The sequence below is a fragment of the Cebidichthys violaceus genome, unplaced genomic scaffold (genome assembly GCF_023349555.1).
Source record: "Cebidichthys violaceus isolate CVI_PGR_0920_01 unplaced genomic scaffold, fCebVio1.0.p SCAF_27, whole genome shotgun sequence".
In the NCBI taxonomy this organism is placed as follows: domain Eukaryota; kingdom Metazoa; phylum Chordata; class Actinopteri; order Perciformes; family Stichaeidae; genus Cebidichthys; species Cebidichthys violaceus.
The window spans coordinates 3,258,604-3,286,087 of NW_027176450.1; the positions used below are offsets into that span (position 1 = coordinate 3,258,604).

A 27,484-nucleotide genomic window follows, 5' to 3' on the forward strand; every position below is an offset into this window, starting at 1 on the left:
TGATCATTATGAATGTATACAATCAACATGGCTTTTATTATTGTTGGTATAACTGTTAAGCTAGCAGCTTGTGAAAGATTTAAAGATTTCATGGGCAGAATACATGAAGGTAGACAGCCATGACATGATTGGATGGGCTTATTACAGTCCTGTAACAGCTACAGATACCTGCTTTTTTTTTGTCAGAGCACTGGATTCATTGATTGCAGTCGGGATGTAAAGAGCATTTTTACAAATGAAATATTTGTATAAGATTACCAACCTGTGGGTGCTTAGGCCATGATCAGGGACCGATCTCTGCCTTTTCTGCCTGATTAAACTTGACTTATTTACAGATTTATACATCACAAAGTGGGCACTTTGAGTTTAAAAGCCTGGAATTCATTCAAAACTAAATTTAAAGGAGTCAAATACAGAATACTTTTTGTAATATATGGCCACACCAATAAACTACTGTAATGTCTGTTTACAGACTACTGTTTAGTAGTCTTGCATAGTTAGTTTGATAAAAAATGTATTTTCTATGGCACAGTGGGTTCAGGTAGAAACTGATTTCTTAGAGTGTAACATTACACATGTACTATTGCTTGGCTCGTGATTTCTCATTTTTTTCTGTAAATGGCCCACAATAAAAAAACATCTGTCCACCCCTGCCCTATAATAACTACTATACTATGTTGTTATGGCTAGTTACTCATCATTACGAGGGTAATATTGCATTGTCACAAGGATATTTGTCTATCTTGCTCTGATCTGACTTTTAAAAAGAATGAGATGCAACAAAAACTGAAATCTGTGTTTTGTAATCTCAAGTCAATTGTAAGTTATTTTTCCCTCCAAAGCGCCTGCATTATATTATGATCAAGAACAATACGTGTGGACTGAGGTCTGTGGGTAATAAATAATATGAATAAACAAAATGCTGTCAGCAGCAGCGACCGGGTAGCCCACGTGACTTTAGTGTCACATGACAACGCCCCGTGAAAGCTATTTTGCTAACGCTAACAAAATGGCAGCGTTCTTACAGTGGAGAAAATTCGTCTTCTTTGACAAAGACACAGTGAAGGACCCTGTGGATAATGGGAAAAACTTTGTTCTTCCTCACGGAATATCGGCTTGTGACTCCGGCCGCGGTCATATCGTTCTGGGAGATATCCTTCAACAGCACTGCTTAGCTAGCTCAGCTAATGCTAGTCTAGGTTACAGGCAGCTGATGCTAGTCACGACTTAGCAAATGTGAAAGCAAATCTCCAACAGAGGTGAGCTGGGACCTGTTTAAGAAATGAATAAGTTAACCTGAACAGCAACGAAGCAGTCGGCTGAAGACTGCGCGGTGCTGCCCGGCTATGTTCCGTGTTGTACTGGAAACTGCGTCACACCAAACTCTGTTCTGACATATTTTATATATATTTATATTTATATTTATATTTATATATATATATATATATATATATATATATATATATATATATATTTATTTATTTATTTATTTATTTATATATATTTATATTTCACAGTTAAGTGTGAACTGGACCTGCTGTCAGCCAAACAACACCACATAACGGGACACTTCATGAGTGTTTGGAAGCTACTGTCGGTCCATATTCTACACAATGAACAGGCAGACGCTCCATGAATAGCATTAGTATTGATACATCTGTAGTGCTTTGCTGGTAACTAGGCCAGGTTTCAATCACAGTGTTGTGCTATCATTACTGAAATATCAATCCAACATAATTAAATGTTTGAACAAAATAGTCCTTTGCATGCTGATGCAGAGGATGTGTTGTCTCTTCACATCATGCCATGCATGCACAGCTTTTCTATTTTTAGATACAACATATTACTTACAGAAGTACTTTATTATATAATTGGTCAGCAGGGTAATAATTGAAAGTTTTAACTGAAGTGCCATGAACTGCCATTCATTGCATACATGTCATCGCTTTCTACAACTATACATAATTGTTCTTAACCACTACAATGTTACATATGGATGGCAAGATCTGGCTTTTGACCCGCTCCCTGCAGTTGACATCTTTTCAGGCCTACAAGTTGCGGGTAACGCATCTCTACCAGCTGAAGCAGCACAGCATCCTTGTGTCAGTGGGGCAGGATGAACAAGGAATAAACCCTCTAGTAAGTGAGCGCTTCTTCAAAGAACCCTAAAACGACTTGACCGGACCGCCACTAAACTGAATCTGTACTTGTTTTTTAGGTAAAGGTCTGGAACCTTGAAAAGAAAGACAGTGGAAATCCTCTGTGCACTAGGATTTTCCCCGCAATTCCCGGCAGCAAACCGACAGAAGTGTCTTGCCTCAGTGTACATGAAAACCTCAACTTCATGGCTATTGGTAAGACACAAAGAAAGGGCCTGCTCTCTGCCATTCGACTGCTTGTCCTCCCAATTTATAATGGTTGTTGTGTTGCTTGACAGGCTTCACAGACGGCAGCGTGGTTTTAACTAAAGGTGACATCACCAGAGATCGTCACAGTAAAACTCTGACTCTTCATGAGGGAACCAGCCCGGTCACAGGCCTCGCTTTCCGCCAGGTGGCAAAGGTCACCCATCTGTTTGTTGCCACTCTGGAGAAAGTCCATGTAAGTCTGATCACTCCCAGAACATATACCTTTTTCTGTAACTCTTCTCTAGATGCAGTCTGACCTCCTGTCCTCTTCCTGCCCAGTGCTACACCCTGTCTATCAAGGAGTACCCTAAATTAGAGCTGGACACCCACGGCTGTGCGCTGCGCTGCTCCTCCCTGGCAGATCCCTCCCAGGACTCCCAGTTCATTGTGGCCGGTGAGGAATGCGTGTACCTGTACCAGCCCGACGAACGAGGGCCCTGCTTCGCCTTCGATGGACACAAGCTGTTGGCGCACTGGCACCGCGGGTATCTGTTTTTACTCATCAGGGATGCCAAGTCGCCCAACAAGTAAGGACAACACTGAATGCATTGGATGAAGGTGTACAGGAACACGTGTAGCTTTTTTAAAAAATAAAAAAAAATAAAAAAAATCTGCAAATTAGTAAACAACCAAATAGAGAAACGTAGTAGCAGTACGGGGCCTGTTTCCAGAGGACACTAAAAAGTGATTATCTTTATTGTAGTTCTAATTGTAGTGTTGTTTTTCACATGTTTCCCTCCGTAAAATCAATTTCTTCTGACTGTTAACGGCTCACAGCTCCAGTCCGGTGCCATATCTTTAAAACAGCCGGTAATAGTTATAAAGTGGACCTGTTAGTTAACTAATACTTCCTCACATACAGTATTACCTTCCTCTTGCATGATGGATACATTGCAGTTTCTCTTCAACCATCATTCTAAGTTCAGCAGTAGAAACACTTTTTTGTGTGCTCCATTGAACAGCATCAGATTTTAAATTGGTGCCACTTTATGCAAATTAACATTTCCATATATAGTCTTCGGTATTGTTCTGATAAATTGTTAAGCGTTCTAACACATAATTGTGTTTCACTGGCGGTAATAGTGGCAGGTAAGGTAAACAATGTTACAGACAGGTCACACTGTGTTACAAAACACTATTAGAATAAGTGAGTGTCATTAACAAAAATATTTATTTACTGTGATCCAGTGTCAGCTGAACTTGATGTAAAAGTACAATAGTAAATGAGTATTTGGGGAGTTTTTCTAATATGAATCAAGGGTGGAAGGACAGATGGTGTTGTATGCTGTACAGATTGTGTGTGTGTGTGTGTGTGTGTGTGTATATATATATATATATATATATATATATATATATATATGTATGTATGTATGTATGTATGTGTGTATGTGTGTTTGATACTGGACTATATCAATAAAATGGACTTGGCTTTTTTATGAAAGAAGAAACTATTCCATGTAAACAGTGTGTCAAACAGAGCTTGTTATTCAACACTGTCTTGAAAACGTGCTGTGCATCCATCACCAGTGAGTTGATGTTATGCCAGAGGTGAGGAGATGAAGTTTTAGTCGAGCAGTTGATGAGCAACTTCCCAGAGTCTCACTGTTTCCTATGAGACCGTTGACAGGGATGTTCTTCTACTCAGGACAGAGTTTGGTAGCAGCTCTCCATCAGACAAGCAGCTTCTGACCATCTACGACCTGGACAACAAGTTCATCGCCTACAGTGCCTCCTTTGATGACGTCGTAGATGTGGTGGCAGAGTGGGGCTCCTTCTACATCCTCACCAGAGATGGAAGAATGTCTGTTCTTCAGGAGAAAGACACGCAGACCAAACTGGAGGTGAGTCCACAGTGGAGGGCCCTACTGCACTTAAAGCTTCATGACATGCACAAGCAGCAACAGTAAGTTCGGTCCTTTTTATAAATCAAATGGATCAGGTAGCAGGCTTGACTCCTCCTTGTTTGTCTCTTAAGATGCTGTTTAAGAAGAACCTGTTTGTGATGGCCATAAACCTGGCTAAGAGCCAGCACCTGGACAGTGACGGGCTGTCAGAGATCTTCAGACAGTACGGGGACCACCTTTACCTTAAGGGAGACCATGACGGGGCCATCCAGCAGTACATCCGGTAATTGCATCACTAAACATTTATCAGGGCTGAAACTGTTGTCTAAGGTTGGATGTTAAACGTCAGGGTTCAACGGTCATTTTCTCTTGCCTGGTCGGGCAAGTTGGTCAGAAATCTACATGCTCAGTCGATCTTTACTTTCCCAATCCATCACAAATTGTTTTCTTTATTAGCGCTGATCAAATAACAACAAAGACCAAAATGAATTGTCATGTTTAATCTTTATTGAAGTAAATTAATATGCCACCTAACTGAACTGCTGTTTCCAGGATAATTCAAAGACTCTCTTGCACTTCAGCAGATACATTTTGTCTTTACCTGCCGCCATTTTTCTCTTGAATGCCCAATTCAGGGGTGAGAAGGAAGGCTCACTCATCTACTTCTATCATCTGCTACGGGAAACAATAAATGTGTTCTTTTTACCACTTGCCGATCATGCAAGTCACTTGCTAGATGTGCTAGTCTGAAGGGGCATTGTACTTGAGCCCTGTATGTGTCTGACTCATTTTTGAGCCTTTATTCTACTGTTACACCATGTGGAAACTTAGAGAGACAAAAGGAGCCATGATGGTGATTCTGTTCTTAGTTCATTTTCAATGTCACTTGGCTGTCAAACGTATTGCTCTAAAATGGCCCAGCTGTAAGAGACTGGATTGCTGATCATTCTCCCCATTGATTAAACCACTCTTTAAAACATCATTCTCTTTTCCCCACAGCACCATTGGGAAACTGGAGCCATCGTATGTCATCAGGAAATTCTTGGACGCACAGAGGATCCACAACCTGACCGCATATCTGCAGGCCCTGCACAGACAGTCACTGGCCAACGCAGATCACACCACACTGCTGCTGAACTGTTACACCAAGCTGAAGGACAGCTCCAAGCTGGAGGAGTTCATTAAGGTGACTGACCAGTAGGAGTAAGGGATGAACTACTAAGTGTCTTCCATCAGAGAACCAATGGGCTGCAGTAACAATACAACACAGAGTTTAAAGGTCACTTTCTTAACAGTCTGGTGACTAATTGCTGCCATATAAAACCATTGTCCTCCTGCTCCGTACTTCAACAGAGCAGTGAAAGCGAGGTCCACTTCGATGTCGAGATCGCCATCAAGGTTCTTCGGCAGGCCGGCTACCACAGCCATGCTGTCTTCTTGGCTGAGAAACACATGCACCATGAATGGTACCTGAAGATCCAGCTGGAAGACCTCAAGGTGAAAAAACATGCAAATACCATCCAATATTCATTTTTCCCTGTTACGATTTCCAACAAATGTCCCACACCACTTCCTCTGAGTTATAACTCAGTCTAGTCTAATCAAATAATTGTTATCAGTGTGAACATAAACTGCCAGTAGCCAAAGCAGCAGGCTAAAACATGGAGGTGTAGATGGATGTAGAATTTCAATGTTCAGCACCACTCCTTCAACTTTCAGCTGATTAGTTGTGCAGTGCTGTCTGAAGTTTGACTAATGTTTCAAGACCTGTGAGGAGACCCAAGCTCAGCTCCTGTGTCTTGTTGCCACCTGCTATTTAACGTGAAGGGGGTTAGCCCCGAAGTTAGCAACAACTCAGGCTCATTTAAAGTGGACTGACCCTTAAGGTGAACCGGCTATTCTCCTTTTAAGTAACAAGCCGCTCCTCTGAGTTTAGCGCGGCTCCTTTTTTTTAAGTTTTTAATATTTCTTTAAACTGTTTAACTGTCGGCATTAATTGGTCAAAATACTTATTGACGGTTAATGGTGAAAGGGTTAAATATTAATATCCCTTCTTCAAACCAGCTTTCATTTTATCTGGACAAACTTGGTTCTTACAATGATACACTCGGGCCCACTGAGCAGCTCTGGCCAGACTTTGTTGATATCTTATCCTAGCTTCAGTGTAAATGGCAGTAAAAAACAATCTAACATGGAAAATTAAGCAGTTCAAGCTACTTCCTACATGAATATGAAATGTCTTTAACCACACATTCATTACTTTTGGTTGGCCTACACAACAGTCTTTATTACAGCAGTGAGAGGTGAAACATTGTTTCAGAAAACTGTTAGAAGATGAATTGACACTTTGCCAAAAATCACATCATTTAGAGGAGCAGCCATTAAAATGACCAACATGGATACAGTTTAATATGTAACAGTCTCTTCCTAAATTTCAACCTTCATTCATGCCAACTGCATAGATGAATATATTAATATCAAGCAAAATGCTTTACATAGTCTCAATTCACCATTCAACCCGGTTTATTGTAAGAAGTGGTGGCCATCTCTCCATCTCTCTCACTCCTGTCTGAATGAGAACAAGCATTGCTTTAACAGATCCATTAAGTCGTTACGATTCCCTCCAAAACCCAGAACTATCAGGAAGGGCTGCGTTACATTGGACGTCTGCCTTTCGAACAAGCTGAGAGCAACATGAAGCGTTACGGCAAAACACTGATGCACCATGTTCCTGAAGGCACCACGCTGCTCCTGAAGGGTTTATGCACCAACTACCAACCCAGCGAAGAAGCTGCTGAGAGAGACAGCCTGGGTAGGGGTCGGGCCAACAAGGTCAGTCTGCGGGGCTTCTGGTTTCCTTTGTGTTTAAGAAACTCCTGTCATTTTCATGTGGTTTTCTTATGCCTGTCCATATTTGTTTTGTTATAAGGCCAACTCCGAGGAATTCATCCCAATTTTTGCCAACAACCCTCGGGAGCTGAAAGCCTTCCTGGAACACATGATGGAGGTGGACTCCCGTTGTCCCCAGGGAGTGTATGACACACTGCTGGAGCTCCGGCTACAAGACTGGGCGCACGAACAGGACCCTGTGGTCAGTCCAGAACACGCAAACATATATATATACATATGTATATATGTATATATGTGTGTGTGTGTGTGTGTGTGTGTGTGTGTGTGTGTGTGTGTGTGTGTGTGTGTGTGTGTGTGTGTGTGTATATATATATATATATAAATAAATAAATAAATAAATAAATAAATAAATAAATAATACAGGTTTCTGTAGCAGATTGCTGTGTGGTTATGCCAATCCCAAACAATTAGAAGGCTTTGCAGAAATTTTGTTTAACCAGGGAAAAATCATTTCAACTTTTTTTTGTAATGCATACGTTTGGTAGAGGAAAAAGGTCCTGCAGGGGGAAGCCGTGTCCCTGTTGAGGAGTGACAGCACTGTGTTCGATAAGGCCCTGGTCCTCTGCCAGATGCACAACTTCAAAGAAGGCGTCCTCTACCTTTATGAGAAGGGTAAACTGTAAGTGAGAGGACAGTGTATGAATATGTATGAACGTATATCTATCTATCTATCTCTCTCTCTCTCTCTCTCTCTCTCTCTCTCTCTCTCTCTCTCTCTCTCTCTCTCTCTCTCTCTCTCTCTCTCTCTCTCTCTCTCTCTCTCTCTCTCTCTCTCTCTCTCTACATGATTTGCATTCTTGTGCAGGTACCAGCAGATTATGCACTACCACATGCAGAATGAGGAGTATGGGAAAGTGGTAGAGGCCTGCCAGCGCTATGGGGATCAAGAGGGTTGCCTATGGGAGCAGGCGTTGGGATACTTCGCCAGGAAAGAAGAGGACTGCAAGGCCTACATCAGTGAGGTCCTACTTCACATAGACCAAAACAACCTGATGCCTCCATTGCTTGGTTAGCTGCTGGATGTTTTACTTAATGCTGCGTGCAATCCTCTTTGGGTTTTGAGATTTGTTAGCGTCATTAAGATGTTGTTTGAAATGAAGCACATGATTACAGCCATGCTTTTTCTGCTGCTGTAGTGGTGCAAACACTGGCACACAACTCGACAGCCACTCTCTCCGTCATCAAGGACTACCTCATCAATAAGCTGCAGAGGGAGAGCCAGCAGATAGAGGACGATGAACGCAAAATCCACCAGTACCGCGAAGAAACGTCTCACCTCCGCTCTGAGATCCAGGAGCTCAAAACCAGGTGGGTCACATGAAGGATGGGGGTTACATATGTATCATTCCCAAGTATTTCATTGATTATCATTACATTACATTACAGTCATTTAGCAGATGCTTTTATCCAAAGCAACTTACAAAAAGTGCATTCAACATTGGTAATCAAAAGAACTACTAGTCACCAGAAGTCATAAGTACATTTCCTTTTCCAAACAAGCATCTAAGAGCATGAAGCAGAGCATAACTCAGAGCCAAAGTACAGTGCAGAAACAAACAAAAACAGTAAGTGCTATAAGTAATGCGAATACAATAAGTGCAACAAGCTAGTATGAATACAATAAGTGCAACAAGCTAGTATGAATACAATAAGTGCAACAAGCTAGTATGAATACAATAAGTGGAAGGCTCAGGGTAGCACTTCCTGAAGAGGTGGGTTTTCAGTCTGCGCCGAAAGATGGGCAGCGACTCTGCTGTCCTGACATCAGTGGGAAGTTCATTCCACCACTGTGGGGCCAGGACAGAAAACAGCCGTGACCGGGTCGATCGGCCACCAGGACCTCTGAGCGACGGGGCAACCAATCGCCCCGAGGCAGCAGAGCGAAGTGGTCGGGCGGGGGTGTAAGGCTTGACCATGGCCTGGAGATAGGAAGGAGCTGTTCCTTTCACTGCCCTGTAGGCTAGCACCAGAGTCTTAAACTGGATGCGAGCTCTTACAGGTAGCCAGTGTAGAGAACGGAGAAAGGAAGTTGTGTGGGAGAACTTGGGGCGATTGAACACCAGACGAGCTGCAGCTTTCTGGACAAGCTCCAGAGGTCTGATGATCGACGCCGGGGCTCCGGCGAGTAGAGAGTTGCAGTAGTTATCACCTAGATAATATGACAATATGACCGTAAATCTTTGTATTTCCACACAGTGCCAAGATATTCCAGAAGACCAAGTGTAACATGTGCAACAGCCCCCTGGAGCTGCCGTCTGTTCATTTCCTGTGCAGCCACTCCTTCCACCAACACTGCTTCGAAAGCTACGCCGAGAGCGAGGCCGAGTGCCCAACCTGCACTCCCGAGAACCGCAAAGTCATGGACATGCTGCGTGCCCAGGACCAGAAGCGCGACCTGCATGACCACTTCAACAGACAGGTGACAATACTTGAGCTTTGACTGGAAGGAAGTTAGCCAAAAACGATAAAAGTTCACCCTCTAAACACTCTTGGAATGTTTGAGTTAATGCAAGTTCTTGTGTCTTCTATATGGTTTTCAGTTACGCAGCTCTAATGATGGTTTCTCTGTCGTGGCTGACTATTTTGGTCGAGGAGTGTTCAACAAACTGACTCTGGTCACCGATCCACCTGGCAGCAAAACCGTCGGGAGCCTGGAAGTGAACCTGCAGAGAGACATTCTCGTCCACTCCAAGAGAAATTGCTGAAAAGCTCAGCTTGTGATGCCGGTTTGAATCCTACCTGAGCAGGCACTTTGTGTGCAGCCTCACAACAGAACAGCCTCTCCACCGTATGCTTTGCCGCTTCACGCTGGGATGCCACTTTATTTAGCAGTGAATGCAGCTGCCTGCTTTTAGAAGATGGGATGGACCTATTTGCATTGTGTTCCTAGTCATGAAGCACTGGGGACTGTATAAATGTACTTTAGTTATAAACATGCAATACTGTCATAAACCTTTTTTTTTTCTTCTTTTCTTTTTCTTTCGATGCGTTTGCTTGTACTAATTATAAATCTTGCACATAACACTCGGTTATAACACATATGTTAACCGTCTCTCATTGATGAAATTATTTGATGTCTGCCACTCTAACTTGAGGATTCAAATTGTGAATAAAATCATTTAAGTGAATTTCTTATATATCATATATTATATTACTATATGATTATCACATCACACGATGAACAGTTGCAGGATATGTATTTCAGCTGAGTGTTACTTGCGCTGGCTCTTCAGAACAACACCTGTTCAAACCCTGTTCTGTGATGCACTTGGAGAAATGCACACTGGTCCATGAACTTGAAGGTCCACTTTTGTGCTTATACCAAGTGACACCTTAATGTAGGTCTAGCTTCTCTTGCTGCTGCGACTGTGTGTGTTTTTATCTGTGTTTTTGATGGTTTTCTTCAAAAGCTTAACAGGTTTCCTCATTATCAGTCACAATGAGAGAGGTCTTTCTTGATCTTTGCAAAGAGAAAAAGATTATTCATTCCTTTTAATTGTCATGGAAGAGTCATATTTATGCACATAAGTTGAACTATAACACATTTTACATCTTCTTACTGCTTTAGATAGATATCTGTAAAAGATGTGTTGATTTCAAGTCAAGAGTACATGCTTTATAATGAAAAGACAAAATTAAGATAAACGACAAAGCATTTGAAAAATATTTCTTCAGTTCACTTAAAGTCAAGTGAGTGAATAAACAGTTAACCAAATCAGTTCATTTAAGGAGGCATGTGGTTGGCTCTCACTTTACCTAAAAGTGTAGTCATTCAATTTACGCCCACTATCTGGACGTGGACCAATTGACAGTAGCCAGAAGTTTTTCGACGTCACTCATCTCACGTGGACCAATCATGGTGCAGTGCGTGGAGCGCGATGGGCGGGCTCTGGATTGGACGGTCATTGCCGGTTGTTGCACCAGGCGTCTAGACAGCTGGAGTTAATTACCGGACATAAAGGGTTTTTCCTTTCAAAACAAGAGCACATCGTCTCTGCCAGTACAAATATTCAAACGCGTAAGTGTTAGCCCTGTAATAACAACTTTGCTGTACTTGTGAAGTGACACAAAGTTTTTCTCCAAAAAACTGCAGTAGGCAGTTATCGCACTGTACACCTTTCCCTGTGTTTGTTTTGCTATCTTTATTTATTGGGTCCTAAAAAGGTAATATAACTTTTAGAATGTCATTCACAGCTATTATTTTATTTTGAAATGCATTGCATAGTTAGTTGGATCCACATTTACTGTTATTCATTTTGAATTAGTGCCCGATCAAAAATAGCTATTAGAGTTAATTGCGATACCTGTCTGTTAGGCTACGTTGCATTTTGCACTTAAATGCTAACCGGAAACAGTATGTTTGGTTATTGTTAACTTGACAATAGTTTTTCTCCCAGCAGCGGTGGATCCAATGAGGTGACGCCGCGTTCCGGGCCCGGTAGTTGAGAGTGAGCCGGTGATAAGGGGAACGGAAAACGGTAAAGTGTGACACAAAGAGGCTCTGAATCAAGACAAAACCAGGAAACGAACCTCAGAACCGCCCGGAGAAGCGCACTCGACACTTGTATTCGTGGTCGTGTAGTAAGGTAAGTTGAGTTCCTGCCACAGCTCAGCGTGTCACTCATGCTTTACATATTGATGGTTGTCAGACAGTGAGCTAGCTAACAGTAACTGTCAACTGATGTTGTGCTATGTCCTCCAACTAGTACCGCTAGCTTTTATCTGGAAAGGTCCAGAGAAGGTCCACATTGTCCGGTTGCGTTTGAATTGAACCGTTTTAAGGTTTAACGCTAAACACGAATCATTGTATCCAACGTGTCTGTACCGTTCTAGCTAATACACATCAACGGCTTCTCCTGCAACCAGCCACTTCATCCAAGTGATGTCCATAAGCTAAAGACCAGAGTGTTCTTACATTTAGTTTTATTACAGTGAGGCTTTCACTTCATCCATTTTGCATTCATGCGTCACAGTCTCAGATGGACGAACTGAAGTTTCTCGCTGTTCTGGTTTTGATGTCACGGTGCTGAATCTGAAGCTCTTGCTACAGGATACATCTGCAGCATTGCAAATGAAACTCACACTTCCTGTGAGTGCAGAGTGGTTCACTGTAGACATTTAAGCTTTAGACAACATCAGAGCTTGTGAATGATGTTAAGGCCACGTGTTTGGAACTGTCTACACCTATTGTGTGGGTGGGATCAGGTGCATTAGCTGCTTTGAATATCCCTGGGCAAAGGCCATGGCACTACCCGTCAGTGGCACCGTTTAGGTTACAGTGATCACAGTCATAATAGCACCGAAGAACCACGAGGAAACATAAGCTATGATTGGACATTTATCAAAAGACTGATGTAAATATCCTGTGTGAAAAGGACAACTAGACTGGACAAAAGGCGTCTCTACAGTGCAGGTGGAAGGACAAAGAAGAGCTGGGGATTAAAGGTGTTCTGTATTGATGGTGGTGTGTGATGAGGTTGTCACCCGTAGGGATTCAATTGACTATAATGTTTGATCTGTTCATCATACAGCTCATCATGGCGGAAAGGAAGCTGGCGCCACTTGTTCTCTTCGGCCTTGTTCTGGCGATGTTGCCCTCTCACACAGGTAATGTGATCCAACAACATATTTCCCCTAACATGAAGCCCTGGTCGTAGCGGTGATCGGTGCTGGTAAAGACACGCAGAACTTTTAGCACCAGTCTAGTTTTACAACACTGCCACACTACATACAGCCGTTATCGATCAGTGTTTGGAAACAGATAAGCAATCGTTGGTGTTCATGTCTTTATGGAACACGTCTTTGTGTCTGCAGTGACTGTAGCTGTCATGTCCGTTGACCTGGGCAGTGAGTGGATGAAAGTAGCGATAGTGAAACCTGGTGTGCCAATGGAGATTGTTCTCAACAAGTGAGTGTCACTGAGTGTTTGCCCTGATCGTAGTACAGTGAGCATACACACACCCAAGATTTTTATTTCCATGTGAATACAGAGTGAAAGTACATTTCGGAGCTCAACACAATGTCTGCTGTGTTTTTCTTCAGGGAGTCGAGGAGGAAAACGCCTACGGCCGTTTGTCTGAAGGAAGATGAAAGACTTTTGGGAGACAGTGCCCTGGGAGTGGTATTACTTTTTCTCAAACGTCCTGAATTGAGTTTGATGGAATATCTGCATAATGTCATGAATATCCTTTACGCTATCTCATAGCTCCACAGTTCAAATTACCTCAAACTATCTTGTCCTTGTATGCTATTAATGGTCACATATTGGATATGTTTCAGTCTGTGAAGAACCCCAAAACTGTTTATAGACACCTCCAAGGCCTCCTGGGCAAAAGGCACGATAACCTCCAGGTGGCGCTCTACCAGAAACGTTTCCCTGAGCACCAGCTGCTGGAAGACCCAGTGAGAGGCACCGTCTACTTTAAGAACTCAGAGTTAGTCTCTTTGCTCCTTTTCCCATCATGCAATACATGCTATCTGAAAACATTTGTCTGCTACTGTAAAATAGTTTGCATGGTAATCCCCTGACCTCAGAAGTCATGAGGGTGGTGTGTCTGTCATTTAGTTTCTACATGGTGTCTACAGTATGGATGCACGTCACTGATGAGGCACTGTAGCCTTTAGAGTTACGATAGCAGTGGTTGGGACTGGGTCATCTAATCCGGCTCTGTGTGGTTTGTTCTCCCAGAGAAATGCAGTTCACACCTGAGGAGCTCCTCGGGATGCTGCTCAATTATTCTCGTGGACTCGCTCAGGACTTCGCAGGTCAGTTTGGAATAAGATGCATCGCTGAATGTTTGAATATGTGAAGCATCTATTAAGTTCTTCCTCCTCCTGACCACAGAACAACCAGTCAAAGATGCAGTGATCACCGTCCCTGCCTTTTTCAACCAGGCAGAGCGCAGGGCAATCCTGCAGGCTGCACGGATGGGAGGTGTAAAGGTCCTTCAACTCATCAACGACAACACGGCCGTGGCCTTGAACTATGGGGTGTTCAGGAGGAAAGACATTGACAACACTGTTAAGGTGCACTTCCAGCATTCCTCTCAAAGACATGTTAAGAATCATCCTGGTAATATTCTATATTTCTCTTATTGTTAACAAATCCCATGTGCAGATCCATAATAACAACGTACGTACCTAGTATCCAGGACTGAGCGTTCGGCACTATGTAGGCTGAGACTCATTCTCTGACCTTATTGGAGCTACTGTATGTGGTATGACACATGCTCAGTGTAACTGGAGCTGTGATGCTGGAAGGGCACAGCTGATGTGGCTACAGCTAAAGGGATGCTGTCCACTCAGGTGCTCTTTGGGTACGCAAGACTGGATGGCGGCTGATATGCAATAGAACGTTTTCAGATGGAAAGCATTTGTTTATAGTCTTTTATTAAAGGTCATAATGCCACACTTCTCCTCTATTTTAAAGAGTAAGGAAGTCAGAAAGTATTGAGAGACAGACTAGCACATTGTTGGTTTTATTGACAATAACAAATATAGAACATCCACAGCTCTATCCTTAAATGTATCTCACCATTAGGTAGAGCAGTGCATGATGAGAATTCCCACCATGTAGGAAAACGATCTCATCTGAGTGACTACAAATTGCCTAAAGTCTGATGTTGTTCCTGTTTCAGAATGTGATGTTTTATGACATGGGCTCAGGCAGCACAACGGCCACCATCGTCACTTATCAGACAGTCAAAACCAAGGAGGCTGGGACCCAGCCCCAGTTACAGATCCGAGGAGTTGGGTGAGTCCAGCATTGTGGCTGAGTAGTGTTGACTGTCTGTAGAGAGAGAGAGAGAGAGAGAGAGAGAGAGAGAGAGAGAGAGAGAGAGAGAGAGAGAGAGAGAGAGAGAGAGAGAGAGAGAGAGAGAGAGAGAGAGAGAGAGAGAGAGAGAGAGAGAGAGAGAGAGAGAGAGAGAGAGAGAGAGAGAGAGAGAGAGAGAGAGAGAGAAAATATATAATGGGTACATGCTGACATTTAGCAGACGCTTTTATCCAAAGCAACTTACAATTCAGGTTCTATCACACCGTAGACACAGCTACGGGAGCAACTTTGGGGTTAAGTGTCTTGCTCAAGGACACATCAACATGCGACTAGCGGAGCCGGGGTTCGAACCACCGACGGCCCTGCTCTCCACTTATCCACTGTTGTCCTCTGTTATCCTGAGCTGCCTTGTTGGAATCAGAGTTTAGAAACGCTGCCCCAGGAACACTGCTGCATGTCTGCTGATGACCTGAGGGTAAAGGAATAATTAGGTTTTATTATTACAACCTGGGTTTTGTGGTGACATTGTCTTTTTCTTGATAGGTGGGAGCTTTAATGTCTGAGCCTACTTGAGCATTAAAGCTCTTTAACATCCACAGATAAGACCATCTGAGTCTCTGAATATAAAAGATAGTGAATGCTTGTGGTTTTTGTTTGAGTGGATTGAAACCCCCCCCCCCCAAAACCACATGTCCTCAGCCTAAGGTGTTCTCTCTTGTTCTGGATGTAGGTTTGACCGTGGGCTGGGGGGCTTTGAGATGGACCTGCGTCTCCGGGACCACTTGGCCAAACTGTTCAACGAGCAGAAGAAGAGCAAGAAGGACGTGAGGGAGAACCACCGGGCCATGGCCAAGCTCCTCAAAGAGGCTCAGAGGCTCAAGACGGTGCTCAGTGCAAATGTGGATTTCATGGCCCAGGTGAGTCCAGGGATGTGAACCCGCAACACTCGCGCCAGCGTCGAAAACCAAGTTCTCCAAATTTTAAGACTAATATTTTCAAAATCTTAAATTCCTTGTTTTCAAGGTGTTTGAAATGTTGCAGTCTCTTGGTATTTCTATGAGAAGGCAGATCAGTGATGGAGACTCCTAATAGATGGAGCTGCTGGATGCAGCACCACTGCAGTGAAAGGAAACATCGTGTTTTTTGTCTTTTTTCAGGTGGAAGGTTTGATGGATGACATTGACTTCAAAGCTAAGGTGACCCGGACTGAGTTTGAAGAGCTGTGTGCTGATCTCTTTGAAAGAGTGCCGGGTCCGGTGCAGGATGCTCTCGCCACCGCAGAAATGAAGCTGGTCAGTATTCTCAGCACACGTCTCATCCAGTGCAGCTTGGTTGTCCCACACGGCAGGATAAGATGAAACTTTGGGGATTCCTGGAGGTCACTGCAGACGCAGGATACAGGAAAGTTAGATAGAAAAGGAAGCGTATGGACTCCTATATACATATATGGTATCGTCCTGCAGCCAGCCACTTTGTAAAGAAGATTAACTGCCAGACACAAGATGTCTTTGTCATTTGAAAAGTTTGTGTGCACCAGAACGTTCATGATTTCATATCACACTCGTACTGGACCCTGATTGGCTGCCAAGCTAGTTGCGATATCTTAAAACCTGCAGGTACATACTGTACATGTTGAACTGGTATTTATGGTGAGCACAGAGAAACCATCATGCTGCACACGTTTGGGTGGGAATTAATTTTGCCTACTTATCCTTCTGCTTAGAGGCCAGATAACAGGCCCACATAGAGTGTTGGTGTTGTAATATGCTGCACTTTACTTCATTTGTATTGTTTAAGCCCGACGGACCCAAATTCGGGTCCGCTGTAGCATTTACCATCGAAAAAAGTCCATTTATGCATGTCTACAATTTATGAATATGAATGTTATATACCAAAAAAAAAAAATCTGGGTAAAACAAACAAACATTTTTACCAACTCCAAACACCATTCTACACAACTATTATACGCAACTAAAAGATTTATCACGTATTTCTAGCCATAACTCGCTCTTCTCCGAGTTAGCATCAGAAAACTAACGGTTAGCATAGACAACCGAGATAGCAAAAAGCACGAGCATTCGACACAGATTCCAGAACTACCATCAGAACGTCTCTCCGGTAAACCAGCAAAGCACCACAAAGCTGTGAGCAAACAAACACCAGAAGCACAATGCGTAATATCCTTCAAAATCATCCAAAGCTTCTTACCTTTTCGTTGTTCTGCTGTAAATCTCCGCTTAATTCCATCAAACACATTACTACGTATATCCGGTGCGTCTCTGAAATGTCCCCGTGTAGAAACAACGGTCTGTCTAACTAGGGGCGGTGGGGGAAGGGATTTGATTTTCGGAGAATCTTTACGCACGTTTTAGACGACGCACCACGTTTATAAAGCTAACGATTTTGTCAATCAAAATCACGATTGGTCTGTTCAATAGCCAGGACTCAGACGCTTCTAAGGCGGGTCGATTGACTGAAATCGATCAACCATAGGCTGAGCTAGGAGACCTGGAGTGGAAGCCAGATGAGAAAATCCCATGGATGACAGGCATAAACAGGCTCAGAGAGGATCCAGGCTCTCTAAATGATGCCAAACTGCTGCATATGATAGATTATTTTACAATCGGAGATAACAAATTTAAATTTGTGCTGTGTTCCATCTTAATGTACTCTTAACCAGTAAAAAAAAAAAAAAAAATATATATATATATATATATATATATATACACACACACACACACACACACACACACACACACACACACACACACACACACACACACACACACACACACACACACACAAAAATCTCACAAGTGTTAGCTTTCTAAAATATCAAAACTATTAAAATACACCTTATATTTAGACGAAATACACTCTCTTTACTATGGGTATGCAATTTTCGAAGAGAGGCCTACAAATAGGCTTAGGGCTTAAATGTATTATTTATTCAATATTTCTGAGATTGTGCTTATTGAGCATGTATTATTTATTCCGTGTAAAAAATATATTGACATGTTAGATACTACAAAATGTGGTTTGATTGATTCCAATCAATCAAAGTGCCACTTCTCACTGAGAAGTGGCACTAAAGCAAAACTCCTTTTGACATAACATGTTTAGGTCATTAGCATCTTAAGCTGTGTGGACACATGAAATGTGAATTATTTTTGAAATGATGAGCAGTGAGTACAAATGAATGGATGTTTGCATCACTGCTGGGAATCTTGAGTTTTTATTTCTGCCAACAGGATGAAATTGAGCAGGTGATTTTAGTCGGCGGCGCCACCCGGGTCCCCAAGGTTCAGGAAGTGCTGCTCAAAGCTGTGGAGAAGTAGGTGTTATTCACACAGAATAACTTTACCTTTCAGCATCTTTTCTTTCAGATATATTGTACATATTTAATAGTATTTTTACATATTCTATTCTATATTTATGTTTCTTGACTTCTTTCTCTTATCGTTGTATTGTTTATGCAACAAAGCAAATACCTGTTATGTGAAAACCTACTTTGAAATTGACAGGCTTGTGATGAATTGGAGAAAGCTGAGTTTTACCTCGGCAGGTTGCATTGCATTGAGCGGAGCTGCAACTGTAATGGTGTATTTGTCTGTGCAGAGATGAGCTGGGGAAGAACATCAATGCAGACGAGGCAGCGGCCATGGGTGCCGTGTACCAGGCCGCAGCCCTCAGCAAGGCCTTCAAGGTCAAACCTTTCCTGGTGAGAGACGCAGCGGTCTTCCCCATCCAGGTCAGTGCAGGTCCTTCAGTGCCTCAGGCTGCTGGAGTCTGAATAACATCCCCTTTGATGGATATGCAGTTTTTTTCATGTACCGTCCCTCATTTGTACATTGTTGCCATGTCTTTTTGAACGGGACTAAAATCCATATAGGATGCATTGTTCAGTTACAACATTAGATGTAAAAAAAATAAATCCTGAATCGAAGCCGTGTTAACACACCACATTATTTAACTCCATCAGGTGGAGTTCACACGAGAGACGGAGGAGGAAGAGGGGATCAAGAGCCTTAAACACAACAAGCGCATCCTGTTCCAGAGGATGGCGCCCTACCCCCAGCGCAAGGTCATCACATTCAACCGCTACAACGCTGACTTTGATTTCTACATCAACTACGGCGACCTCAGCTTCCTCAGTCAGGACGACCTCAGGTTAGTTAGCTGCTAGCCACGTTAGCAGTGTTAATGCCTTCGCTGGATGGATAATAATAAAAAAGCAACCTGTTTTATTATGGGTTATAGCATTTTACTTCAAATATATTGTCCTCCCATGTTGTTTTCTTTTGGCAATCGCTGTGTTCTGTCACGATGTGAATGAAGCCCTGCTCTCCTCTCCGCCTGTGTTTCAGTGTGTTTGGCTCTCTGAACCTGACCACAGTCAAACTATCTGGGGTAGGTGACAGCTTCCAGAAGCACACAGACGCAGAGTCAAAAGGCATCAAAGCCCATTTCAACATGGATGAAAGTGGGGTGCTGCTGCTGGATCGGGTCAGTCACACAGCCACTCCACCAAACCTGTAACTGGTCCGGTAGCTCCTGTTTGTTGTGAGGGCTCAGCATTTCAGTGTTTCTTTCTCTCACTCTCTCGCTCTGGTATAAAGGAAGGAAATCTACTATTTTTAGTTTTATTAATAAACTTGAATAATCAAAACCTTTTTATTTGAATATGTTGTCATCCACAGGTGGAGTCTGTGTTTGAAACCATTGTGGAGGAGAAAGAAGAGGAATCAACATTAACTAGTAGGTTATGCAAACATTAGAAGTTAGAGTTCCGCTTCCTTCGTGGTCACCGGTATGATCACATGTAACGTGATTACTGACTCATGCAGTTCTACAGCCTGTCTTTTAGTTCATAGGACTCATTATTACTGACTAACTGAGCCAGCACTTTGCTCTTCTTCAGAACTGGGTAACACCATTTCCACCTTGTTTGGAGGAGGATCGTCAGAGCCCGCCTCAAATGTAACTGAACCTGTCCAGGTATTTGTAGCTCCGTATCAGTTAGGCAGGCTCAGGGGTGTTTATTAACCATACACAGATTTCACACTGCTGCACCGAGGTTTAACAACATATTGATGATTCTCAGACGTGCCCGGCCTGAGATTGTAGCCAACATTGTTTGCTGTGTCCAGGACGAGGAGGAAGTGCTTCCAGAGTCTGGAAAGGACGGCAAGGAAGAGGACAGTAAGGACGACGTCGAGAAGGACGAGGCTGCCAAAGAGAAGCAGGAAGATGAAGAGAAAAGTGCAGGTGAAGAGAAAAGTCAGGAGAAGACAGAGGAGGCAGGAAGCAAGACTGATGCTAAGGTAAGGTCTGTTACACATGCTCTCTCTGATAATCCCTTTGATGTGAATTCATCATTAGACTGTCTGTGGGGTGGGTCTGCACAGCACTTGGTGAAAATCTATATTCAAAAAGAATAACTGACTTGGTGTTGAAAGTAACCACATGTCTGCTGGTAAAGGATGAGGATGGAGAGAAATCTGGGAACGCTGAGGCAGAGAAGGATTCAGAGAAGGATTCAGAGAAGGATTCAGAGAAGGATTCAGAGAAGGATTCAGAGAAGGATGCAGAGAAGGATGCAGAGAAAAAGGCAAAACCTCAAAAAAAGAGCAAGATCGCTGAAGACGTCACGGTGGAACTCGTCATCAACGACATCCTCAACCCCACGGCAGATGATGTCACTTCCTCTAAGAAGAAGTAAAGCAGCAGTTTTTATTTCTGTCAGCTCTTGTGTTTTTTTTGGTTCTCCGTTTTATTGGCTAAGACAATTCTTTGTATTCTTTTCAGGCTGCAGGATTTGACAGACAGAGACCTGGCCAAACAGGAAAGGGAAAAGTCACTGAACAGCCTGGAAGCGTTTATCTTTGAGACACAGGTGAGCAACATGTTTGAGCTTTATCTTTTTATTTTTTGTTTTAAAGAAATTGTATTTGCCAGTGCAGCTTAGCCAACATCATCAATCCCAGATGTTAAATCCTTTAATGTAAAGATCCAACCAGTGTAGTCAGAAAGCAGGCTAGAGGAAAAAAGATCTCACACACGATACTTTGGTTCTTCCTCCAGGATAAGCTGTACCAGGAGGATTACCAGCTGGTGGTGTCTGAGGAAGAGAAGGAGCAGCTCTCCTCCAAGCTGAGCGAGGCGTCGGAGTGGATGGACGAGGATGGCTACGCGGCCACCACCAAGCAGCTGAGAGAGAAGCTGTCTCAGCTCAAAAGCCTGTGCAAGGACGTGTTTTTCAGAGTGGAGGAGCGACGGAAGTGGCCGGACCGCCTGGCCGCCCTGGACAGCATGCTCAACACCTCCAGCTTCTTCTTAAGGTGAGTGCTGAGAGGAAGGGGGGCAAGATGTGAGCTCAGTATTTTTGTGTTGACTCATTTTTCTTTTTCTTTTAAAGGAGTGCCAAACTGATCCCAGAGGATGACCAAATCTTTACAGAAGTTGAGCTGAATACGTTAGAAAAAGTGATCAACGAAACAACGGTATGTGGTGAATGTGTTCATGTTGCCATGCTGTCATCATACTACTAAGGATGATTCCGTTTCCTTAAAGGGTACTCTGCAAACTTTAGTGTCGCTTTTCAATAAAGTTGGGGGAGAAATGGAACAGAATAGTCTAAATTGAAGCAGCAGAGGAAGCATCAACTTTAAGTTTCTAGAATGGGTCAAATGCTACATCTCCCACAATGCATCTTACTATTGACTTTCTTTAGGTTTCTTTCTGTAGGGGGGGGGGGGGGGGGGGGACTGTAATAAACCCGACCACTCTTTTCATTCTGCGTCTCTCTCACTACATTTACAGTTGTGGTCAAAAGTTTACATACACTTGTAAAGAACATAATGTCATGGCTCTCTTGAGTTTCCAGTTATTTCTACAACTCTGATTTTTCTCTGATAGAGTGATTGGAACAGATACTTCTTTGTCACAAAAAACATTCATGAAGTTTGGCTCTTTCATGACTTTATTATGGGTTAACAGAAAAAGTGATCAAATCTGCTGGGTCAAAAATATACATACAGCAGTGCTAATATTTAGTTACATGTCCCTTGGCCATTTTCACTTCAATTAGGCACTTTTGGTAGCCATCCACAAGCTTCTGGCAAGCTTCTCGTTGAATCTTTGACCACTCCTCTTGACAGAATTGGTGCAGTTCAGTTAAATTTGATGGCTTTCTGACATGGACTTGTTTCTTCAGCATTGTCCACATGTTCTCAATGGGATTTAAGTCAGGACTTTGGGAAGGCCATTCTAAAACCCTAATTCTAGCCTGATTTAGCCATTCCATTACCACTTTTGATGTGTGTTTGGGGTCATTGTCCTGTTGGAACACCCAACTGCGCCCAAGACCCAACCTTCGGGCTGATGATTTTAGGTTATCTTGAAGAATTTGAAGGTAATCCTCCTTCTTCATTATCCCATTTACTCTCTGTAAAGCACCAGTTCCATTGGCAGCAAAACAGCCCCACAGCATAATACTACCACCACCGTGCTTGACGGTAGGCATGGTGTTCTTGGGGTTAAAGGCCTCACCTTTTCTCCTCCAAACATATTGCTGGGCATTGTGGCCAAACAGCTCGATTTTTGTTTCGTCTGACCACAGAACTTTCCTCCAGAAGGTCTTATCTTTGTCCATGTGATCAGCAGCAAACTTCAGTCGAGCCTTAAGGTGCCGCTTTTGGAGCAAGGGCTTCCTTCTTGCACGGCAGCCTCTCAGTCCATGGAGATGCAAAACACGCTTGACTGTGGACACTGACACCTGTGTTCCAGCAGCTTCTAATTCTTGGCAGATCTGCTTTTTGGTGGTTCTCGGTTGACTCTTCACCCTCCTGACCAATTTTCTCTCAGCAGCAGGTGATAGCTTGCGTTTTCTTCCTGATCGTGGCAGTGACAAAACAGTGCCATGCACTTTATACTTACAAACAATTGTTTGCACTGTTGCTGTTGGGACCCACAGCTGCTTTGAAATGGCTCCAAGTGACTTTCCTGACTTGTTCAAGTCAATGATTTGCTTTTTCAGATCCATGCTGAGCTCCTTTGACTTTCCCATTGTAGCGTTTGTGGGCGTTTGTATCCAATGAGCCCTATTTAAATGGCCTCAGAGAAGTCACCAGTTGTAGTCACTCATAATCACTCACAAGAAGTTAAGAGGCCATGCTATGAAGCTCATTTCATTGACACAACTTTCTAAGTCACCAAAATTGCTAATTCATGTTGCTGTATGTATATTTTTGACCCAGCAGATTTTGTCACTTTTTTGGTTAACCCATAATAAAGTCATGAAAGAACCAAACTTCATGAATGTTTTTTGTGACAAAGAAGTATCTGTTCCAATCACTCTATCAGAGAAAAATCAGAGTTGTAGAAATAACTGGAAACTCAAGAGAGCCATGACATTATGTTCTTTACAAGTGTATGTAAACTTTTGACCACAACTGTAGCTACTTTTGCTAAGGGCTGCTAACCACTTTCATTAGAAAGAGTTGGTAACACTGGGCTGGGTTTTAAGGTTGGACACTTTTTTTTTTTTTTCTTTTTTTTTTTTTTTAATCTTTCATACTCTCCATACCAAACCTAGCTTTAAGAAGGTCCTTCCAGGGCCACAGAATACATTTAGAACGGTCTCCACAGGCGGAGTAGTTCTCCTTGTATTGAGTAAACTGACCTTCGGGTGTCAAATTGTCTCCATCTTCTCCAGATGTGGAAGAATGAGACGGTAGCAGAGCAGGAGAAACGCTCTCCAATAGAGCGGCCGATCCTGTTGTCCAAAGACATCGAGTCCAAGCTAACTCTTCTGGATCGAGAGGTGAACTACTTGCTCAACAAGGCCAAGTTTGCTAAACCCAAAGCTAAAGCCAAAGCCAAGAACAGCACCAGCTCTGATAAAAGCAGCAAGGCCAACAACACCACAACAGCCGAGGAGAAAGTCATCCCCCCCAGAGAGGAGAGCACCGACGCAAAGACGGGTGGGTCCAACAGCAGAACTCCCATCTGGCTGGTTATTGTTTCCATGTATGAGCTGTAATAAGGCTTAAAATAACTTCTCATGTATCGTTTCATCAATTCTAGAAAACCCAGAGGAGGTGCAGCCGGGCGAAGCCCCGCCCACTGAAGAGAGCACTGTACACACAGACTCTGACAGCCAATCACAGCCCGCAGAAGAAACCACATCTACAGGTCGGTCTGCCAAACCTGTTGCTGATGATGCCGGAGAACTTTAAGGGGTGGACAAAAATAATTGAAAAACATTCAATGTGGTCCAAAACATTAAACTGCAGGCTCAGAAATCGCCTCTGAACAGAATGAACTCCTGACTGACACAAATAGAACATTAGATTACTGCTGGAATATTGTAATAGATTATATTAGCTTGTCAAACATTCTGTAACTTTATGCAGTAACCATGTAAAATCCAGGGGTCTCCTTTATACAACAGTGTGTAGGATCCACACTAAACGTTTGCGTACGTTCAAAAGAGGAAATGCACATACACCAAAACATATTCAGATTTATAAAACCATGCATATGACTGTCAGTGAGCTATTTCCTTTTATAAAACCCAAATCAACCTGTAAATGTGTGCAGCTGGTTCAGCCTCACATCCCGCCTTCTACATGCCATATATGGTCAATGCAAAGGACCATATGAATGTTGATGCATAAACACGAGCTGCTGATCAGTGGGTCTCTACGGTGAGTCACAGAGACTACTGAGAGGAAGAACACTCGTCCACTCCTAGATCTTTCATTTTCTCAGTCCTAACAGTGCCAGAGTATCTATCATGCAACATGACGCATCACCAGTTTCACCCTAGTATTTATATTTACAGCAATCAGACTGATTGCCTCCAAAATAATCGTGACAATCAGTGTAACTCATTTAACAAAAAAAGGAAGTTTGATTGGTGACCTTTTTATTTACTTATGTTTTCTTATGGCATTATGATTAGGACTGATGGATAAGAATAAAGATATGGAGTGATCGTACGAGAGCTGTCACTGGCTTTATTTCCACACAATCATTAATCCCTGGTGAAGCTTTGCCAGGTGAGTGAGTGACGGTCACTGCAGTGAGCTCTGACACATCACAGAGCATGCTGTCACTATAGAATAAACCACAAATGAATCAATAAAGTTGTGTTCACTGCAGCAACACTTACTGAAAATTCATATTGTACTTGGTGATGTATGCCCAGTATTCGAAGATTATTGAAAATCGATGGTATTTTACAGCTGATTGTGTGTGTGTGTGTGTGTGTGTGTGTGTGTGTGTGTGTGTGTGTGTGTGTGTGTGTGTGTCAGTCACAGTTCTCGTACAGGTCATGTTCTTTGTTTTTATAGATCACGTTTGCGTGGGATGTAGCGTACGCCTCTTCAGACCCCGTTGTGTGCGTACGCATCGTTTATAAATGAGACTCCTGGTGAGGTTGTCCAACTCTGACAACATGTGGTTCTTTTTCTCACATGTGTAGAATCTGCTTTAAAAGCTTTACACTCGTTACTCATCTTTTCCTGGGTGAACCTGAGGGATTGATTTTATCAGTAAATAAGTTGATCTGTTCAGCAACTCTGGCAGATTATATGAAGACTCAAATTCAAGTACTTTAACAACTTCACATTGATCCCTTCTGGACAGTAAACCGTAATAAAAAAAACAACATGACATGGACTGATTGTTTCTGTTGTAGTAATAAATCCTGCGTAACAATGTGATACAATTTATTACATTCTCATCCAAAGTATCAGTCTGCTACTTCTGTGGTGCTGACGGTGGTTGTAGTGGATCAGTAGTCATGGGCTCAGGTGACTCGGCACTGTGCGTGTGGACTAGAGAGGGAACATGTGCTCTACAGAGAGCACTAATGAAGTGAGTTGATGTGTTCCCACATACACACCCACAGTATTCATTTCCTTCTCTGCCCTCATTTCCAGGACCAACGGAGGAGGCCCAACCTGTAAACCACATAGGCGATGAATTATAACAGCTGGAACTGGAAGAAGAAAAAAAAAAATCACTATATTTATTGACAGTGTATAAATATTTGAGTTCTTTCTCACTCAGTTTTTTCTGTTTGGTTTTTCTTTAATTTCGTCTTTATGTCCGTGTTTATTGAACTGCTGGAAGCTGATTGGATAAGGATTGGCGATCACTCATCTTGCTCCCCAACCCCCCCACCCCTTCCTCTTCTGCGCTGTTCATCTCTTTTGTCTTTCATGGATTCTATAAGCAACGGACACGTAAACACCACAAAGAAGCAGTTCAACAAAATAAAGCCCAGGATTATAGATGCAGGTCCAGACAAAATACCTTCTGACGTCCAACAGAAGATCATCCACGCTGATGGAGAGGGAGGTGTGTTCAGCGCTCGGCCACATTCAAACTATATGGACACTTGACCAGGCAGAGTTCTGTTAGAATCTGGGTCGTCATTCATGGGCATGAACTTTGTCTTATGCACTGAATCATTGACCACACTGTGTTGTCGTGAGGTTAGTATTCGTCCTAACACAAAGAGCACCACTAAACGGTCTTCATCGCAGCGCAGGCTGTTCTTCAGAGAATTCTCAATGGATCCCAATCCAGAATGGATTTGGCCACATAGTTTGCAGTTATATTTGTAAACAATGACAAAAAGTGGAAGCACTTCATTTACAAATGGTGTATTTAATGCTATTGGACGTACAGTCAGTTCATTTGAATAAAACGCATCTTTAATCTGGTGAATTGTAACATTAACTGCAAATCTGTCATAACTATCGATAGTACAGTGGGCGGTCACTGTGATTACTACATGTCAACGATAGAGAACGACGGCTGGTATCCTGGAGTGAAACGTAAAACATGTCACACATGACCCGAAACGGTGTCTCCACATATCTGCTACAGCTGTTTTTCCCGATCCAGCTGGATAAACTAAAATGACTGAATTGGGTTTTCTAATGTTGCCATTACAACCTTTTAAGAAGCTTGAATGTGTGTCAGGGACGGTGGTCAACCTCCATGTTTTCAAAGTGTCACAAGCTGCTAAACGTAGAAGAGGTGGTGTCTTCACTGTTCTTTACCTTGACTTGCCCTGTGGTGCAGATTCTTGCTCAGATGTTGGTTCTATGTTTCCGTTAAAGCGGGGGGGTTGGGGACTTGGATCAGGACTTTGGGTCGGCAGGAATGAGAGATGCAAACTATTTTGTGTTTCTAATCTGTTAATAAAACAATCTTTTTTGTTTTTAATTGTACTGTCAGTTATTGATGTGACTGGATAGAGTCAGCTTCCTGACACCGAAGGAGAGATGCTGCAGAACTGAGAAAATAACCCAGTCTCACTGTGCCTTCCATCCGTTCTGTTAATGCAAAGTTGTGCCACCGCTCCCCATAAAACTGATGGAGGACGAGCAACCAGCAGCTAGTAAGCTGACATATCCTGTCTTGCCCATCTCCACCGCCAGATCTCCATGAATGGAAGGCTCGCCCATGGGGGACCAACATGGAACGGTCTGAGCTGGTGATTATGAGGTGCATCATGACCTGTCGCA

The 27,484-nt window shown here is 42.9% G+C and overlaps 2 protein-coding genes across 2 annotated transcripts; both read left to right on the forward strand.

The window, feature by feature from the left end:
- The first annotated feature begins 985 nt into the window (after positions 1-985).
- Positions 986-10,290, forward strand: vps11 (VPS11 core subunit of CORVET and HOPS complexes). Its single transcript, XM_068721313.1, has 16 exons — positions 986-1,151; positions 1,991-2,139; positions 2,219-2,354; positions 2,438-2,601; positions 2,688-2,935; positions 4,054-4,249; positions 4,384-4,535; positions 5,252-5,438; positions 5,606-5,749; positions 6,887-7,084; positions 7,182-7,343; positions 7,648-7,781; positions 7,968-8,170; positions 8,299-8,470; positions 9,359-9,581; positions 9,703-10,290. The coding sequence occupies exons 1-16, from the start codon at positions 1,010-1,012 to the stop codon at positions 9,865-9,867; spliced, it is 2,775 nt and encodes a 924-aa protein (XP_068577414.1). The 5' UTR covers positions 986-1,009; the 3' UTR covers positions 9,868-10,290.
- Positions 10,291-11,588: 1,298 nt separating this feature from the next.
- Positions 11,589-27,177, forward strand: hyou1 (hypoxia up-regulated 1). Its single transcript, XM_068721204.1, has 24 exons — positions 11,589-11,748; positions 12,694-12,769; positions 12,977-13,070; positions 13,205-13,283; positions 13,442-13,596; positions 13,851-13,927; positions 14,007-14,188; positions 14,800-14,915; positions 15,667-15,853; positions 16,094-16,228; positions 18,188-18,270; positions 18,555-18,687; positions 18,919-19,106; positions 19,304-19,442; positions 19,637-19,694; positions 19,858-19,934; positions 20,087-20,260; positions 20,419-20,654; positions 20,745-20,832; positions 21,021-21,277; positions 21,355-21,439; positions 23,653-23,920; positions 24,024-24,131; positions 25,886-27,177. Exons 2-24 carry the CDS (start codon positions 12,700-12,702, stop codon positions 25,933-25,935), a joined length of 3,039 nt encoding a protein of 1,012 aa, XP_068577305.1. The 5' UTR covers positions 11,589-11,748; positions 12,694-12,699; the 3' UTR covers positions 25,936-27,177.
- Positions 27,178-27,484: the final 307 nt, after the last annotated feature.